Source organism: Dipodomys spectabilis, unplaced genomic scaffold (assembly GCF_019054845.1).
Source record: "Dipodomys spectabilis isolate Male_0828 unplaced genomic scaffold, ASM1905484v1 ptg000163l, whole genome shotgun sequence".
NCBI classification, from domain to species: domain Eukaryota; kingdom Metazoa; phylum Chordata; class Mammalia; order Rodentia; family Heteromyidae; genus Dipodomys; species Dipodomys spectabilis.
In genome coordinates this window covers 12,216,104-12,236,750 of record NW_024870840.1, presented here as the reverse complement: position 1 = coordinate 12,236,750, position 20,647 = coordinate 12,216,104, and the positions used below count along the sequence as shown (strand labels likewise).

Sequence of the window (20,647 nt, the reverse complement as noted above, 5' to 3'; positions counted from 1 at the left end):
CCAGACTCCTCTATACTACCCAACATCACCACTGGAAATCCTCAGATTTAATAGGTCTCCAATGAGACCCATGCAATATACAACTCCTTTCTTCCAATTGCCCAGATGAATACCACGTGGCAGGCAAACAACCTGTGACTCTTTCTCTCACATTGCTTATTTAGTCTGTCTGCAATTTTTTTTTGTCGGTCATGGGGCTTGAACTCTGGGCTTGGACGTTGTCCCTGTGCTCTTCAGCTCAAGGCGAGCACTCTACAGCGTGAACCACAGCAATACTTTGGGTTTTCTAGCAGTTTATTGGAGATAAGAGTCTCATAGACTTTCCTGCCTGTGCTGGCTTTGAACTGTGATCCTCAGATCTCAGCCTCCTGAGTTGTTAGGATTACAGGCGTGAGCCACCAGTGTCTGGCTGTCTACAATTTCTAACGTTCCCATTTTTCACCTTTCTCACCCTCTTTTCTGCTACATGCTTGGCCAATACCCTATCATTACTTTCTTGAATTCTTAAAAGAAATCTCCTAGTTTCTCAGCTCTCATGCTTCTGCTCAAAACCTTTTAAGGCCTCTCCTTGACACTCAGAGAATAGCTAAATTTCTCCAGTAACTGCTAGGCCTGGGTCATTTGGTTTCCACTGCCTTGCTGATATAATTTTTCACCATTTTTTATGTTTCTCAGTAACTGAAGTTATACCAAGCATGGCATGAATATACCAAACATATTTCTGCCACAAGGCTTTTGCAATTTCTTTCTCTGGAAGAGGTACCCACCTTGGCCAACTTTTATGAAATGCAAGCCCTTCTCAACACTTTCTGTTTTCCTTTTCTTCTCTTCAGAATTCACATTACATTTAGTTTGTGCTTGAAATTCCAGCAGGCAAGGATTTTTGTGGTCGTTTTTATTCATTACTGAGTTTGCAGTGCTAAAAGCAAAACTTGGCACAGAGTGGCAATGCAACAAGCATTCACTGAGTGAATTGCTGTCACCAAGCTATCATGTAACTGCAGTTACTTTGTTATGACCGTAATGATGGGGGCTTCCCCACATTCCACAGGATTCATCCCAAATAATTCAAATAGCATCCAAGATTTTACTAGCCTTATTCATTAAAAGGTAAACTCTGACATATGCTCATAATTTCAAAATGGGATCTACAATAGACATACAATTAAAAATGAAAAGATATTGAAATACAATCCAACTATATAAGAAGATAAGGAACCTCAATGAAAATACTGTTGATTAATAGAGGATGGAAGAACAGAGGAAGAGAAAACAATTGAGAACACTCCTTTGAGCAAATGGTAATACATGTGTGTCTGAAATAACACAATGGAACCTGCTGGTGCAATCAACACATGCTAAAAAGAAAATTAATAATGACTGAGTGCCAGTGGCTCACCCCTGTAATCATAAATTACTCAGGAGGCTGAGATCTGAGGATTATGATTCAAAGCCAGTCTGGCCAGGAAAGCCTGTGAAGCTCTTATCTCCAATAAATTACTTCCCAAGCCAGAATTAGAACTCTGGCTCAAGTGACAGAGAGCTAGCCTTGAGCAAAAGATGCTCAAAGACAGTACTCAGGCCCTGAGTTCAAGTCCCAAGACCAGCGTGTGTGTGCACGCACACACACACACACACACACACACACACACACACACACACACACACACACACACACACACACACACACACAATAATGAATGACAAGAAAGCAAAACAGGGTTTGATAGCAAGTAGATACCATAGGGTGGAGTAAAGCTATTGAATGTGAATGAGGATGAATATGGTCTATGTAGTTTATTTGTATTATGACAACAGAACAATACAGGCTGTTGAAATTGATTTAAGGATGAGTGGGATAAAGGAGAATATAGAGGAGGTAAGAGTTGAATGGGATATATTGTTTACATGTGTGGCAACATCACAATGAAATCTCCCTTGTACAACATGTAGATGAAAAGAAATGAAAATAAAAAGTGCTAGTAAATCGCTGAAAAAATATAAAGGAAGGAAGGAATTATTTTAAATAATTTCAATAAACAAAGGAGAAAGTCATTTGGACTTAATGATATTTTATTTGAAAACTTTGCTGTGAATTGCTTTCCCTGGGATAATATCAAACCTGACTTAGAGAATATTAAGCTGCAAAGCATACCCTTGCTGACTAATGAAGCTGGGCCAAAGGTTTCCAGAAAGATTAAATTGGACGATGCCCTCAGCTTTATCATGAATAAAGGATTCTCTTAATTGTGTGTCTTGAAATGCAGTGTTAAAAGAGACAAGGACTTTCTGGCCTTCAAGAGAACTATGGAGCCTATCTTTATCCATTTGGAAATGCAACCTGTTTGTGGAACGTATTTTCTGTAATTGTGACACATAGCTAATGAAGCTACCAATAATTCATAAAATACTCTTAGTGCCAATCAGTCCAAATAGATTTCTGGGGTTGTCTTGTTTTTCCCTCCCCCTTTCTTCCTAGAACCAAGTTCTTTGTTTTAAGCCTATAAAATGTTAAAGAAACTTCTGGAAGCAGAGATAGCCACTAAATCTATGGCCATTCTCCTGCAGCTGTTTATATAAATAACTTGATTTAAATAAGAGTGCTTCTAATGGTTTCCAAATCTAATAACATAGCATAAATACAGATTTGTTGTTGTTGTTGTTGATCTACAAAGTGACACTTTATGTTAAGTCTTTGAGGCAGAGAAAAATTTACTTATCTGTTATTTCCTGTTGCTTCCTAAGCTGCAGAAGTTACAAAAGGCTTCTTCCTACTGAGATGGCCAAGCTAGCAAGCCAAGCTGGGAGGCAGATTGTGCCATGCCTTGTTGATTTGTAGGCTGTGGGCACGAAGGTAAGATGGGAGCCACGCTACATGAGAGGCCACTTGCCGGAAAAAGGTTCCAGCAGATAAAAACACATGTGGATCTTGTACAGGTGACTATGAGAGAGGGTAAAGGAGCCATAGAAAACTTGATGCTCAAAGAAGAGATTAGTTGGAAAGACAGAAATACTTATGAAAGTACTGTTTTGTGTGTTTGAACTCAGTGCCCGGATGCTGTCCCTGAGCTTTTTCACTCAACCCTAGTGCTCTACCACTTGAGTCACACCTCCATATCCAGCTTTTGGGTGGTTAACTAGAGATAAGAGTCCCACAGACTTTTCAGCCTGGGTTGGCTTTGAAACACCATCCTCGTATCTCAGCCTCTTCAGTAGCTATTATTAAAGGCATGAGTCACCCGCTCATTTTTGATGTATTGCTATGTGGTAACATTGCTATTTTTCCAATTACTATTTTTTTCTAATACATATTAAACTCAATACCTACTAATTTTTAAAAAAATTATAATAAATACAATAATCTAATATGCAACCTGAATTATCCAAGCATTCCCTTATCACACAATGGTCCACGCTGTCATGTGTAGTATGATGGTAGGGCAAGGACTTTACCACCTGTTGGGTTTCTAGTAGCCTGATCATGCAGTTCAGATGATAGTTTAGGATTCACAATAGAAGATCTGGATGCTTTTTAGTAATGTGTATTATTTGGAAAAATAATTTGAATGAGTAATGCAAGGAATGAATTTGAAGAGATTTAAATAGAGGAAACCCTAGAAAAGGAAAACAGAGTTTGGAAGCTTAAAAATCTTTCATTAATTGGACAATTCATCTATTTTGATGGGAAGCTCAATTCTGACAAATCAGAATAAACTTTTTTTTTCCTTTTTTTCTTTTTCTCTTTTTGGTCTGCCATTGTGACTCCAACTCAGTACCTGATACTTTCACTCATTGCCTAGTACTCTACCAACTGCCTCTAACTCCCAGAACAAACTTTCATTATTTCAATCACATGGCGGCTCTGAGCTTTCATTTCTTCATATAAAATTTCTGCCACTTAGGAGAAGGAATAAAGGACAAAGAAATAGTTCTAAGGGATATGCATATTAATGTGCTATTAGTATAAAGATAGTAGGTAGGTAGGTAGTTTATACCTATAATCCCAGTTACATGAAGATTGGGAAGCTGATGGTTTGAGGCCAGACAGGACAAAAAGATAGTGAATCCCAGCTCAAAAAAATAAGCCAGGAATGATAGCACATGTTTATAAATCCAGGCATGAGCTGGGCATAAATAGGAGCATTGTAGTCTAACATTGGCCTAAACCAAAAGCAAGAGTCTACATTAAAATAATAAAAACAAAAAGTAAAAAGGACTGGAGCCATGGCTCAAGTGGTAGAATACTTGCATCACAAGTTCAAGGCTTTGATTTCAAATGTCAGTGCCACCATAAAAAGAGGCAGAAGAAGAGGAGGAAGTGGAGGAGAAGTAGAAAAGACAGTACACAATGCCTCAATACAAACTTAAAGACTAAGATGTATCAAAGCTCTGTTAATAAGGCATAAGAAAAGAGTTTCTAGGGGGGCTGGGAAGGTGGCTCAGTGGTAGAGTGCTTGCCTTGCATGCCTGAGGCCCTGGGTTCGATTCCTCAGCACCACATAAGCAAAAAGAAAAAAAAAAGCCGGAAGTGGTACTGTGGCTCAAGTGGTAGAGCGCTAGCCTTGGGCTGAAGAGCTGAGGAACAGCACCCAGGCCCAGAGTTCAGGCCTCATGACCGGACCCAGAAAAAAAAAAAAGAAAAGAGTTTCTAGGATCCCCCGAAAGTAGAAAAAGACATTCAATTTTTAATTTTTTTTTCTCTAGGATAATTCACACTGAAAGTCTTTTGAGCAAGCAGACTACATTCTGCTGAAATAAGAAGTTGTTCATGTAAGGTAACGAGTATCTAGCCACTTTCCAATTCTGCTGGAGTCATTCCAGAAGAACACTGCTTCTGTATCATCAAGGTTACAATGTCTGGAAATATTCCATTTATCTGAATTAAACAAGTGTGAACATACAAATTCCTCTAGTATTTCATGCCTTGATATAACTTGCATGCAACGCATGAACTGCTCATCTGCATTGTCCAAACAAGATGTTGCCTGTCTGACTTCAAAGATCTATCCCTCTACATCAAGGAGCAGAAGCAAACATCTGTACTGCCAATATGCTTTTCTTATTGATTATGAAAAACTCCTGAAGCTTTGTCAAGTTTAGAGCAGATCTGACAGGAATTACACCATTTACTTCACAGCATCGACTTTCACAAACTCCCATTTTCTCTGAGTACACAATAAACCCATTTTAGATTCCTATCCAAGGCCTGGTTGAGCCTTGTATTTACTTAGTTTTTCCTTAAGACTCTCCATGCAGATAGAGAGAATGTGGTCTATTTACCTGGTGTAACTGAGGAACAAAACTGTGTCATTTGCCAGGGGGGGAAAATGCATGGAACTAGAGAACATCAAATTCTGGAAGATTCTCAGAAAAAAATATTATTTTCTCTCATATACAGAATATGTGGACATATGTATTTATATATATCTTAAAAGATGTTTTTATCACATATACAATAGGAGAACTATTTGGGAAGAGGACAGAGATACATAGGAGGAGAGGGGAGATAAGAGCTATGTGAACAAAGTTATTTCCACATATGGAAATAACATCATGAAATCAATTTTCTGTATAATTAATATATGCATTATAAGTAAAACTTAGGCGTGAGTAGCTCACACATGTATTCCTAGCTATTTGGGAAGTTGAGATTGCTAGGATCCAAGTTCAAGGCTTAGGCAGAGAAGTTCATAATATCTTTCTCAATGAAAATCTGGATGTGGTGGTGTGCACCTGTTATGCAGGCTGCACAGGAAGCATAACATATCGGTGGGTCAGGTCTAGGCATGCCTAGCAGGAAGTGAGATCTTCTATCAAAAATTACCAGAACCAAGTAGGGCTGGAGATGTGGCTCCATGGTTAGAGCATCTCCTAGCAAGTGCAAGGACTGGAATTCCAAAATAACAAATAACCTTCCTTACGCAGTGAAGACATGGAAGAGAAAGAAAGCAAATCCCTGGTAAAGTAAATTGAGCTAGGAAGCTGATACAATCTAAATGTCTCTGAAAACTGGAACCAATAGCTAGGTGCAAGTGGCTCACGCCTATAATCTTAGCTGAGATCTCAGGCTTGTAATTTGAAGCCAGCCTGGGCAGGAAAGTCCATGAGACTCTTAACCACCAAAAAGCTGGAAGTGGAGCTGTGACTCAAGTGGTAAAACACTAATCTTAAGCACAAAAGCTCAGGGATAGAGCCCAGGCTCTGAGGTTAAGCACCAAAGAAATAAAAATAAAACAAAGTTTACACAAACAAACAAAACAACCGGAATCATTGTAAGTTTTAGCTGTTTGGGCTCAACTAGCCAGCCAGTTTCTTTTAATAAACAAGAATGACAAGCTCATTATGCTTTCTGGAATCAAGACACCTCCCAATAGGGAGTCACTACAGCTTATCCAATGTTTTCTTTAATATACGTGAACAGAATTTCTCATTCACATAGAGAAGATGCAGATGTAGGAAGTCACGTAAATAATCACCCTTGAGACAATCCATTTAATTGGAACAGAATATTTTGATAGAATCATTTGGCATCAAAATGCTCTCCAAGGCAAATTATGCTTCCAAAGTCTAATTGCTGGAATTTCCCCCAATACTGAAGATTGGCAAACCCTGACTAAATGATGTGTTCTGGTAACACAATGTCTAACAGTCCAGTTTTAAATGAATGCTTGAGGTGCATAGATGAATGCCTATGGTTTCTTATCCAAGTCAACTACTTACCTCTTTCTCCATTTGTAATCCTTCTGCTCTAATATTTCTTTCAAATACTTCTCTCTTTTCAGTCTGGGGGTTAGATTTTCTGTACACGAGAATGTAATCTATCCGACACTTGCCATCTCTAAAGTAAAGTCCATTTGATTTGTTTCTTTCTCGAACTGTCTGCAAACAAGAAGAAAGGGATTCATTAAGCCAATCATTAACCTCAGCTTTAGATAAGTCATATGAAAGAAATGTTCAAATGAACTGATCCTTTCACTGTTTTGTTAAAGTTGCATTACAATTCACAAAAAAATGTAGATAAGAAAAAACAAAAGACTGAGAAGTATTAGGTGAAATGGATAAAATACAAAACATCTGAACTAGCAAGTGTGGGCAAAGAGGTGGGGCATTAATTTATGCTAGTAAATATTTTTAAAGAGTATAACAAATTTGTACAATGAAACTGGGCACCAGTGGCTCACACCTGTAATCCTAGCTACTCAGGAGGCTGAGATCTGAGGATCATGGTTTAAAGCCAGCCCAGGCAGGAAAAGTCCATAAGACTCTTATCTCCAATAAACCACCAGAAAACTGAAAGTAGTGCTGTGGCTCAAGTGGTAGAGTGCCTGCTTTGAGCTAAAGAGCTGAGGATTTCAAGCCCCATGACTGACCAAAAAAAAAAAAAAAATTGTACATTGAGCACATCCCAGGGGATCTGCTAATTTGGGGAAAGTGTTTGTCTTTCCCATTAAGAAGAATTAATAAGCTTCAAAAAACTTGCACAAGTATCCCCACAGGAAAAAATAGGAATTCTCATGTTCTAAGGGTAAGAGTTAAAATTTGTGAACTTGCCAACTACTCAGGAGTTTGAGATCTGAAGACTGTGGTTTAAAGCCATCCTGGACAAGAAAGTTCTATGAAGACTCTTATCTGCAATTAACTACCAAAAAAGGTAGAAGTGGGGCTATGGCTCAAGTATAAGAATGCTAGTCTTAAACAAAGAAGCTCAGAGACAGTGCCTAGATTCAAGCCCTAGAACCAGCACCAAATGAAAAAAAAATCATGAACTCTAGGAAATCTACTAGTATTGTTTTATAAAACTGAATGTTTGGGTAACAGAACCCTAGAGAAATTCTTGTTAAAGCAACCAAGAATCATGTATATGAATATTCATAGCAACATTTTTTATAATAGCAGAGAAGTGTTAAAATTTGGAATCATGTAAGATGTCTATGGACAGACAATAAATGAATAAACTGTACATGAGCATACAGTTGAATATCATATAGCAGTGAACACTAATAAGATGTATTCTTAATGGCAAAAATCAAGAACTCTAATAACAACAGATGCTGGAGGGGATGTGGACAGAAGGGAACCTTACTTCATTGTTGGTGGGAGTGTAAACTTGTTCAACCACTTTGGAAAGTAGTATGGAGGTTCCTCAAAAGACTCCACATAGAGCTCCCCTATGACCCAGCAATCCCACTTTTGGGCATTTTCCCAAATGTTTACAAACAAGACCACACTAAAGCCACCAGCACAACTATGTTTATTGCAGCATTATTTACTATAGCTAAGATATGGAACCAATCCAGTTGCCCCTCAGTAGATGAATGGATCAAAAAATGTGGTATATATATACACAATGGAATTCTATGCCTCCGTCAGAACAAATAATATTGCCCCATTTGTTAGGAAATGGAAAGACTTGGAAAAATTATATTAAGTGAAGTAAGCCAAACCCAAAGAAACATAGGTCCCATGGTTTCCCTTATTTGCAATATCTAGTATATGTATGAGTCAAGCAGAAAAGGTCAGATAAGGTGATGTTAGGAAAATGAACCCTGTTTCAAAGGATGCATTTTACAATTATGCTTTTATAATTTATGCAGTCGTTACAAATATTTTGCCATAATTAAAAAGAACAGGAGGAGATGGTAGAATTTTTACCCAGACATTTCAGGCTTATAATCTTATACAACTGAAAAAGAATAGGCTGCTCAGGAGAGAGCCAAGTTTCTTGGGCTAATAGATTCCAAAATTCTATCTATACTGTGTGCCTGTGGCTCACACCTGTAATCAAAGCTTCTCAGCAGCCTGAGATCTGAGGATTAAGGTTTGAATACAGCCTGGGTAGAAAAGTAGGAAAGTCTGTAAGACTCTTAGCTTTGGTTAACCACTAAAAATAAGTTGTAGTGCAAGCAGTAGAACATTAGCCTTTAGTTCAGGGACAGTGCCTAGGCTTTGAGTTCAAGCGGAGGACTGGCAGGCATGCACGCACACATGTGTACACACACACAAAAACTGTATTTGCAAACTCATCCAAGCAGAAATGGGGAATCTATCTTCTCTATGCCATAGAATACATCAATTTTCAAATAGTTAATATGAAGAAAGCAAACATGCCAGCACTTGAGGGCATGTTACAAACTACATTTATGTAAGCATCAGGTATGCAGATTCATTCAAAAGGAAGTCTTAGCACACATCAAGTGTCCACACATCAAGTATTAACAGTAACCTCTATCTTCACTGGCCATCTTTTGGGTTTTACCTTCCAAGGAACTAAGAGTCAACTCAAATAAATACTTTATTAATCATTTGCCAAGTAAGAAAATATCCTGTGGATTTAACACATCAGAGCTCTTCAAGCCAGGCTGGCAATGGCTCAGGACTGTAATCTTAGCTACCCACGAGGCTGAGACCCAGAAGACTATGGTTCAAAACAAAACTGGGCAGGGGGTGGGAAGGTGGCTCAGTGGTAGAGCGCTTGCCTTGCATGCATGAGGCCCTGGGTTCGATTCCTCAGCACCACATAAGCAAAAAGAAAAAAGCCAGAAGTGGCGCTGTGGCTCAAGTGGTAGAGCGCTAGCCTTGAGCTGAAGAGCTGAGAGACAGTGTCCAGGCCTAGAGTTCAGGCCCCATGACCGGACCCAACAAAAAAACAAAACAAAAAAACAAAACTGGGCAGGAAAAAAATCTGAAAGACTCCATCTCTAATTAATCAGCACAAAGCCAGGCTAGAGACACAGCTGAAGTGGTAAAGTACCAATGGAATGAGCTCAAGGCCCAGAGTTTAAGCTCCAGAAAGAAACAAACAAATAAACCAGGGTTTCAGGTTGGGAATGTTGTTCAACGTTACAACACTTGCCTAACATGCACAGGGCCCTGGGTTCAATCTCTAGCATTGTGAAATAAATAAGTAAAATAATAGTAAAATTTAAAAGCAACATCAGAAGGAAGGTTGGCTCAGTGACCTATGCCAACTTCAGCAAAAGCTTTACATTTCTGAGACTATGTCTTCATCAGTAAGGTAAGGGGATAAAATCAGCTGCTTTCTGAAGTCCCTTTCAGAATGTCCCTCTAACATCCCACAGTATACCATCCAAAGTATCCCTGTGAGGAGATGGAGATAGAATGGTTTTTAAATTAAAAAATGGCAACCACAAAAGAGGCATGGAAGGTAGTAGAATTTGTGAGGAGAGATCTACAAGGCTTAGTCTAAATTAATCATTATTCCTGTCCTCTGGTGTATTCCTTTCAAGAGTTTGGCTTTGAAATGACAAAGACATTAAGCATGCATGACAAATAAATTACTCTGATTCTGTGTGCCCATCACCTCTATCTGGTACATGCTGAAAAGAATACATTATGTTCCAGCGAGACACACATTGAGCAACAGGTGCATGCCCCCAACAATAGGTTTCTTTCTCCAAAATCACACATGAACCAATGGGTCTATTTACAACTGCAATTAAGTTTCCAGAGGAACATGAAAATTCAGAAAATTCTTTGTATAAATGAAATACTTCTAGGTATAAGAAGGAGGGGGAGTGTAGTTGAGGAGGTGGGAGGGAAGAGATGGTAGGGGTAAAACAAAGGAGGAGGCAAGAATGCTGGATAAGAAATGTACTCATTACCTTGCTCATATAGCTGTAACCCCTCTGTACAGTATTTTCACAATAAAAAAACATTTAAAAAAGAAGGTAAATGCATGCTTTGAAAAAGAAAAATCTTTTGAGTAGATTTAGGATCCCGGAAATATGAGACCCGTGGCAGAACATCAAATAAACATAAAACATGTCCTTGTTTTTCAGGAAGCTGCATTTTGATGAGATTATGACTCTAAACAGTGAATTGGAACATGCTACACAACAAGTTGTGAATCAAGAATTGTACTCTTAAAAAATTATACATTCTTTTTTTTTTATTGTGAGAATACCATACAGAGGAGTTACAATTACCTGGGCAAGATAACGAGTACATTTCTTATCAAGCATTGTTATCTCCTCCTTGTTTCCCCTTCCCATCCCTTCCCATACTTCTCCCTTCCCCACAACCGATCCTCCTCCCACCCCCCACCAAAGTTGTTAAGTTCCTTTTTCGACATAACGACTTGTACATCTCATTGTTGCAATGGGTCCACCTGTATCCCTAGTTAAATGATTTGGTTTTTTTTCCTTCCCCTCCACAAATTATACCAACATCAAAAACAATGAAAGTATAGGCTATACTGTGGGGAAGGGACATACAAAGCAACATAGAAATCATCTTATAAATATGATAGAAACAATTTCATGAAAGGAAAAAAAAACAAAAAAACATTTGAATACTTATCTTGGGGTTCATTCCCCTAACATCAACTTATCTAACCTTTTCTGCTTGACTCAGACATATACTAGTTATTGCAAATAAGGGAAACCATAGGACCTATGTTTCTTTGGGCCTGGCTTACTTCACTTAATATAATTTTTTCCAAGTCTTTCCATTTCCTAACAAATGGGGCAATGTCATTCTTTCTGATGGAAGCATAGATTTCCATTGTGTATATATACCACATTTTCTTAATCCATTCATCTACTGAGGGGCATCTGGGTTGGTTCCATATCTTAGCTATGGTAAATAATGCTGCAATAAACATAGTTGTGCTGGTAGCTTTAGTGTGGTCTTGTTTGTGATCATTTGGGTAAATGCCCAAAAGTGGGATTGCTGGGTCATAGGGGAGCTCTATGTGGAGTCTTTTGAGGAACCTCCATACTGCTTTCCAAAGTGGTTGAACAAGTTTACACTCCCACCAACAATGTAGTAAAGTCCCTTTCTGTCCACATCCCCTCCAGCATCTGTTGTTATTAGAGTTCTTGATTATAGCCATTCTAACTTGGGTGAGGTGGTATCTCAGTGTTGTTTTGATTTGCATTTCTTTTATGGTTAGAGAGGTTAAGCATTTCTTCATGTGTCTATTGGCCATCCTTCTTTCCTCTTCAGAGAAGTTTCTCTTTAAGTCTTTAGTCCACTTATTTATTGGGCAGTTGTTTCTTTGAAGATTTGTTGTTGGGGGATTTAATTTTTTGAGTTCCAGGTATATTTTAGATATGAGACCTTTGTCTGTTGAAGATCTTCTCCCAATCCGTGGGCTTTCTATTGATCTTGTTAGCTATGTCCTTTGCCATGCAGAAGCTCTGCAATTTCATGCAATCCTATTTGTCCAACCTTTCTTTGATTTCTTGTGTTTCTGGATCTCTATTAAGAAAATTTTGGCCTGTGCCAAGGAGACTAGGGTTTCTCCTATTCCAGCCTGTAATGTTTTCAGAATGTCTGCTTTGACTCAGGTCTTTGATCCATTTGGAGTTGATTCTGGTGCAAGGTGATATATAAGGATCTAGCTTTAGTTTTCTACAAGTAGTGAACCAATTTTGCCAGCAACATTTACTGAAGAGGCTGTCTTTCTTCCATTCTATTTTTTACCTCCCTTATCTAAGATTAGGTTGCTATAGGTCTGTAGGTTCATTTCTGGGTTTTCAATTCTATTCCATTTGTCCTGAGGTCTGTTCTTGTGCCAGTACCAAGCTGTTTTGATTACTATGGCTTCGTAGTAGAGTTTGAATTTGGTATTGATATTCCTCCAGCACTGTTCTTTCTGTTGAGGATCATTTTTGCTATTCGGGGTCTTTTATTGTTCCATATGAATTTTTGAATTGCCTCTTCTATTTCCTTGAAGAATGAGGTTGGAATTTTGATAGGTATCGCATTGAATTTGTAGATAGCCTTAGGAATTATTGCCATTTTCATGATGTTGATCTTTCCAGTCCAGGAGCATGGGGGTTTTTGCCAGTTTCTAAGTTCTGTTTTGATTTCCTTTTTCAAGTTTTTAAAGTTTTCATCATAGAGGTCCTTCACTTCTTTGGTTAAGTTAATTCCTAGGTATTTTATTTTTTGTGGGGCTATTACAAATGGAGTTTCTTTCCTGTTTTCAGTCACACTTTTCTCATTGTTGGCATATAGAAAAGCCATTGATTTTTGAGGGTTAATTTTATACCCTGCTACTTTGAATCTCCTTGAGTAATTTGGGAGCGGAGTCCATGGGATTCTTTAAATGCAAGATCATGTCATCTGCAAAGAGGGAGAGTTTTACTTCTTCTTTCCCTATTTGGATCCCCTATATGTTTGCATCTTGTCTTATTGCTGTAGCTTGGCATTCTACATTGAAGAGCAGTGGAGAGAGTGGGTATCCTTGTCTCATTCCTGAGTTTAGAGGAAATGGCTTTAGTTTTTCACCATTAAGTATAATGCTGGCTGTGGGTTTATCATATACAGCCTTTATTGTATTGAAGAAGGTTCCATGGATTCCTAGTTTTTCCAGAACCTTCATCGTAAAGGAGTGTTGGATCTTGTCAAATGCTTTTTCTGCATCTATTGAGATAACCATGTGGTTCTTATCCTTGCTCTTGTTGATGTGATGAATTATGTTAACTGATTTGCGTATATTGAACCAGCTTTGCATCCCTGAAATGAATCCTGTTTGATTGTGGTGTATGATTTTTTGGATGAATTGTTGAAGCCGACTAGCCAAAATTTTGTTGAGAAGTTTTGCATCAATGTTCATCAAAGATATGAGTCTATAATTCTCTTTCTTTGATGAGTCCCTGCCTGGTTTTGGGATGAGGGTTATTATAGCTTCATAGAATGAATTTGGTAGTGAAAAAAATTATACATTCTTGAGGGGGTGGGGAAAGAGAAAAAATAATGGAATGGGTAATCCTGTTCAAAAAGAAAGGTACTGATTACCTTACGTATGTAACTGTAACCCCTCAATACATCACCTTTACAATTAAAAAAAAGAACTACACACTCTTACCTCTCCCCCAGCTTCTAATCTGCTGGCATCATCTGAAGTACTTGTCAGGTTCCCAGGGTGAAGGAGAGAATCGTCATCTTTGCAAGGACTATTGACAGCTTCTAATTCATCAAAAAGAATATTGACATCCTTGGCCACTGGAACCAAAGTACATATAATCAAAAGTGAGGCTCAGAACTTGGGATCTTAAAATCAACACTAAAAGGGAAGACAATATCCCTTTAGTTTTCTCTGCCTCTCTTTGTTTCAATAAAATCCTGAGTGACTGGTGTATCATTTCCTAAGAGAAAAATTGTGTGATATGTAAATACATTTGACCAAGCAGTGATAGTGTACTCATTAAAAAAACATGAGGAAAATGTGAGGCAAAGTGCCTCCATCATATGAATATAATTTGTCTTCCACTGTAATGGGGTGTGCTTGTTTAAATTTACCTCACATAGTGGTTTAGTATAAGATACTTCCATTTAAGACTTCTGAGAATTCACTCTTAGGTTAAGAGACGAGCTATACATTTTTATTGTTTGTTCAAGTGTTTGTTTGTTTAAGTGTCACATGGCTTGATAAATGAACCCATCAAAGGGCCATTTGCATGGCTTGCATGGCTTCATGATCTCTTCGTTTGTGACTGCACTAAGAACACAGCATGCAGTTAGATGTCCTGCCTTCTTTCTGCCTCTAACTGAAGTGATGTAATGAGTCATTCAAAGACTGCTCCAAAAGGCTGCCAGTGTTCACATCATGCCTCTATGTAAAGGGCTGAATGTCCCCATTCCACCATGTTCAGATGTTCTACTGTGTTGAAAATTAAGCACAATTAGAGAAGAGGAGAAAGTATTGGTAGGTGTGGGTTACTTCTTCACCAACAGAAAGTATGGGCTGGCAGTGTAGTACACTTTTTCTTTAGTTTTTTCAAAAATAGCCAAGTGAACACTTGGAGAACAGGCTCATGCCTGTAATCCTAACTACTCAAGAGGCGAAGAGTTGAGGATCATGGTTTGAAGCCAACCTTGGCAGGAAAGTCCATGAGACTCTTATCTCCAATAAACCACCAGAAAACTGGAAGTGGCGCTGTGGCTCAAGTGGTAGAGTGCTGGCTTTGAGCTGAAGAGCTTAGGGACAGCGCCCAGGCCTAGAGCCCAAAAACCAACCAAAAAAATTAGTAATATGTGCCTCATGCATCAAGCAGAGTTAAACAATCAAACTCATGTTGCTTTCTGCCATGTAACAAACAAACAAACAAACCCAATTAGTGTTAATTATGAAGGCAATAATGGAAAAAGCAAGTGTTTGATACAGAGAGAATAAACTCTAACTATGTAGTATGTTCTATAGTGATAGCCAAGCATGTGACTTTAGGCAATTTGTTTAACACTTCAAATTTTCCTTTACTGAAGTAAAATAGATGTGTATGGGAATAATGTTAACATTTATTGCTTGCTGTGACAGGCTGAACGACGTCCTCCCACTGGATCTAATCTTTGGAACTTGTGACTATGTTATTGTATATTACTAAAGGTTTGTAGATGTGATGAAGCCAAAGATCTCAAAATCAGGATATTATCCTGGGTCACATGGGTAGGCCCAATGAAATAATGAAAGTTTTTAGGAGTAGAAGGTAGGTCAGATGGCATCAGAGTGGGACTGAAAGTGCTATGTTGCTGGCCTTAAAGGTGAAGAAGGATAGGACTATGAGCCAAGGAAACTCAGTATGGTTTAGAAGATGGAAAGGACAAGAACAAAGATTCTTTGTATACCCTCCAGAAGGAACAAACACCTTGATTTTTAGGATTTCTGACATTCAGAACTTAAAAAATAATACACGTGTGTTTTTTGAGGTCATTAAGCTTGTGATACTTTAGTAAATGCAGGTAAAAGTAAACTAATACCTTTGCAAGAGGTTTTTAGACCATAACACTACAAAGTAATCATCATGACTTTGTTTGATTTTGCTTTTCATGTAGCTGTGGTTTGGGGGTGCCTATACTGGGCCAGAACTATTTCAGATACTCAAAGAAAGAAGCTGACACTTTTTGAGGAGGTACAGTATATCCAGTATTTGGAGAAGTGTCAAGAACAAAGATTTACCCTATGTCATAAAGCCACATCCCCTCTCCAATTATTCTCCACTCATTATTTTACTTTCTCCCCGACCCTGAACTCAACATGTGACTACTTTCTGTATTTATTTGTCTATTGGTTCTTTACCTCATTAGTGTACAGGTTCCACAGGGCAGTGGATTTGTTGGCTTTGCTGGTATACAGAGGCTCTAGCACAGAGCAAACCTTCAACATGTATTTGCTAAGTGACAAAATGAAGGCTGAACAGCCTCTCAACTATTCTCTAATGACATCTGAGAGCCCCTTTCCTCTAATATCCCTTGACCTAGGACTCTGGCATATGTGTTATTGCTACCATCATTCTTATGTGCAAGCCACAATTCCAGAGTTTCAAGTACAATGATTAAATTTCAAGTAGACATTGAGTTCATTTGAGCAACGGGGTGAACATATTTTAGCACAGTAGAATGATGTGGTCGCCATTCTCTACTCTGCTGCACAGCCATAAAGAATTGTGTTTCTGTTTGCTCAGTGGTGTCCTGGGGTTAGAAAATTCCCTCACAGTGGCAGCTAGACTTTGGATCTCAAATGTCTCTCAATGCCCCAGGTGTGTAAAGTTTAGTCTCAGCATGGCACTGTTGGGAGGTAAATAGACTTGATTTTATGCCTTTGTAGGGAATGGTAAGACCTTGGCCCCTTCCTTTCCTTTTTTTTTTCACATCCTAGCCATGAAGCAAATGGTTTTACTCTGACACATTCTCCATGCTATGATGTCTCACCACGGGAACAAATGCAACATGCCCACCAACCATGGACATCAAGCCAAAGTAAGTCTTTGCTCATTTAAAGTTAGTTCTCTCAAGTACACATCACAGCTGAAGATAGCCACTCCAGGAAATTGATGAAAAGAAAGAAAGTAATTGCTCTGACTATGTCTGGTGATATGAAAGTGCCTTTGAAATTGGTTTGCAGGACTCTGGAACAGTCTGGAGAAGCAAGCTAGAAAAAGCCTAGGCTGTTCTAAGTGGAATTTAATAAGGCCTCAGAGGACCTGGATGCAGATGGAAAGGGCTGTATTGGTTAGGTTTACATGGAAATGAGGACTTTAGTGAGAGCTGGACTAAAGGCTACATGAGGTATATACATGCATTATCTTTATAAGTCTTTTCAGGAGGCTAAGCTTCAAGTGACTGACAAGATTACAAGGAATTTCAAGGAAGTACCACTCAGGCAGTGGCTTGAGAATTACTAGCTGCTTTTATTCAAATTGATAGGGAGAATGGGGAGGAAAGTGGAAGAGAAGAGAAAATTTTTGAAAATTTGATGTTTGGCCAGACAAGAAGCAAGGGTGAATGTGTAGGCTGGAAAACTGTGGCTGCTGATGAGATTTAAAAAAAAAAAAAAAAAAGCTAAAAGTGCTAAGCAGGATGGTCTATGCCTATAATCTGAGCTAATCAGGTGACAGGGATCAGGAAAACCTATTTAGGGAGTTTAAATCTGTTTAGTTAGTAAGTTTATATTCATTTATTTGGTGAGTTTAAATCTATTTAGTTAGTAAGTTTATATCCATTTATTTAGTGAGTTTATTTCTATTTAGACAATAAGATTCACGCACAGGCTCTCGCGGACTGTCTCACTCAAAGGACAAGCTATTGGATATACGCCTGCACTTTTGTGAAGAGGAGGAAATGAATAGATTAGCTATCAGTATCACTTTCTAGTGGTCATAGTCAATTCAACAAAGTCCTCTTTATCTACAGTCCTCAAGTGGGATCCATTTGTCTCACAGGCAACAAGTAGTATGGTTTGGAGAATTTTTAATTGTCACTATTTGGAGGGGGGTGCTAATCATATTTACTGGGAAAAGTCTAAACATACTAAAATAGAATAGTCTCTACACAAAAAGAATTATTCAACCTCCCAATGTCAGTACAATACTTATCATTTACCGTTGTGCTTTCTGTAGTTTCTATTACCTCCAGTCATTCACGGTCTACAAACACTAAATGAAGAAGTCCAGAAAGAAACAGCCCATAGGTTTGATATGCTCACTGTTGCATGCTGAAACATCATGCCCTGCTTCTTCATCCTTCCCTGGAATTAAATCATCCCATTGTCTAGCGTATCCAGGTTCTAGATGCGACCTACCAGTTAGTTACCTTGTAGCCATCTCAGCTACCCACATAATACATAGGACTTGCTGTTATCTGTAATTTCAGCTACCTGCCAGGGATCTTAGAGTCTATTCCCTGTGGTAACAACAGTGAATGAGTGTGGCGTTAGGTTGGGAAATGCTCATCTGTGTTAAGGACCCAATTATTTGATTCCAGAGGGAGCTAATGGGAAAAATAAAGGAAGCCCTTTGCTTTTCCTATTGCTGTCCATCAAAATTATTATCTTGAAGTCATTGTGAAGTATATCACACAACATGGGGTTCTAACTTTTAGTGGCTAAGGGATATCATGGCATTCTTACCATCTGGCAGCCTCCACTGGCTTCAGGAAAGGTGAAAAACCTTGACTACCAGAGAATGTGCAGCTAAAGAAGTGGTCACTGAAGACCAGGTGAACTCTACCGGCACAGGAAAGATGGGCCCTTCAACAGCTCACCGCTGTTGCTGACATCTGCAGCTTTAACTACAAGGTTGGTGTTAGGAACACATTATAAATGATGCAAACTTAAATCATTTCCTTAAGGAGAGGAAAAAAAAATACTCAAGTTCCAAAGTTAAGTAAATTTTGAAAAACCTACTTATTTAGCAAGTATTCTGAGTGCTACTGGGCCCGGAGAGTGGTGGGCTAGTGACTGGGGCTAAAGTACTACACATGACAGGCCTGGCCTTTGCCTTCAAAGAGCTGGGAGGTGGAAGCAAGGCCTCTCTATTTCATGGACATCACCAAGATGCTACTTAACATCTAGGGTCACTTGATAATGGATTTCATCACCTCCTTTCTGCCTTTTACTCTGGTAGAAAAATGTTGGATAATTATCTGCCTAGTAGAATTCTGCTAGTTAGGCTCATTAAATGAGAAAGTGAGCCAAATACTCTGAGGAGTCAGAATAACAAGAGGGAGAGAGAATGCAAAATCCCATGCAATCCAAGTAAAGGATCCACCTTGAGACTCAGGAAAGGCCGTGTGAACAGAATTGGGCTGCAGAAGTGGCTCAGGCTAGGTGAAAATCATCCATGTAGGGAGGCAAGAGAGATCCTCGAGTGATTCTTCCTTGAAAAAGTTAGCAACTCAGCCTAAAAAATATGCTTGGGAATAGAAGAGACTCACATCCAACAGGAATCAAGGGTCCAGGATCTCAAACTGCCTTGGAGACAAGGCTGGAACATCTGAGTAAAACATCACACTCTGCAATAAAAGAGATTTGAGGAACTGTCTCTTACTATACAAAAGCAGAGCAATCAAAGGGTCAGGAGACACATAGATTCTCATATTCTTTATGTGCTAAGGTGCTAAGGTGAATTTACTTTGGTGATCTTGAAACTACTTATCACATATTTGTAATTATTGCAATTATTCCTTCAATGACAACAATTTGGGAGCTGGGCGCCAGTGGTTCATGCCTATAATCCTAGCTACTCAGGAGGCTGAGATCTGAGGATCACTGTTTGAAGCCAGCCTGGGAAGAAAAGTCTCTGTGGGATTCTGTTCTCCAATTAACCACTCAAAAACCAGCCCTATGGCTCAAGTGATAGAGCACTAGCCTTGAGCACAGAACTCAGGGATAGTGCCCAGGCCCTGAGTTCAAGCTTCACAACTGACAAAAAAAAAAATCACTATTTGGGATGTTCTTCTTCATTCTCCAGAGCAAAGGTACCACACATGTAGCTCAAGAACTCAATACACAGTTGAACTAATTACTAATTATGAGTTATTGTATGATACTAGTTCATTGAGCCAACATTGGGCGTTAGGTACTGGAGATGCAAAGAAGACATTTGTGGGAAGTCCTTGCAGGCAGGAGAGTGAAGGTGGGGAATTTGTGCTCAAAGGCAATGAAAAAATAAACAGTAAATGTGTTTTAGAAATAGTCTAAAAGGGTAGAAAACCCCAAAGAAAAACATCGAAGAGCTTGATGCATTGCTTCTGTTTTCCCTTTATTTATCTTTCTTCTCTCAGGTGTATGGGAACAATCCTTCATGTTCCAGTGCAGGAGGCCTTTAATGCAAGCACTTTCCTGAGATGGGCAAAAGTAAAGTGAAGACCACTGAGAGATGGATGAAGACTTTATGGTGTCACCCAGGCTTCCACATTTGGGCTTTAGTGTGCTGGTTCAGTAGACTCCCTTTGTCCTAAATTCCAAATTATTCTGAAACTCAGAATTCTGGAAGCATTGCATATGGACCTCCATGTGTCACTGGGAAACTCATCCAAGTCACCTTCAGGAATAATTCAGAATGAGAAGATTGTCTATATCTCAATTTTAACACATCTAAGATTGCTGTATATAAAGTCTGTGTTTGTGTGTAGAGTACGTTATTGTTCAGCTTAAGAAAAACTGGCATTGGGGCTGGGAAGGTGGCTCAGTGGTAGAGCGCTTGCCTTGCATGCATGAGGCCCTCAGCAACCCATAAGCAAAAAGAAAAAAGCTGGGAGTGGCGCTGTGGCTCAAGTGGTAGAGCGCTAGCCTTGAGCTGAAGAGTTGAGGGACAGCGCCCAGGCCCAGAGTTCAGGCCCCACAACTGGACCAAAAAAAAAAAAAAAAAAAAAAGAAATACTAGCATAAGAGAAACTCAAA

General features: G+C 39.0%; 1 protein-coding gene across 1 annotated transcript in view; it reads right to left on the bottom strand.

Moving 5' to 3' along the window:
• Ano4 (anoctamin 4) overlaps window positions 1-20,647 on the bottom strand; it is a 337,519-nt gene that overhangs the window by 137,714 nt on the left and 179,158 nt on the right. The window contains exons 5-6 of the mRNA XM_042693158.1: window positions 13,838-13,974; window positions 6,721-6,879 (exon numbers count right to left, since the gene is read on the bottom strand). Coding sequence (XP_042549092.1) covers window positions 6,721-6,879; window positions 13,838-13,974 — 296 coding nt within the window. The remainder of the gene's footprint in view (window positions 1-6,720; window positions 6,880-13,837; window positions 13,975-20,647) is intronic.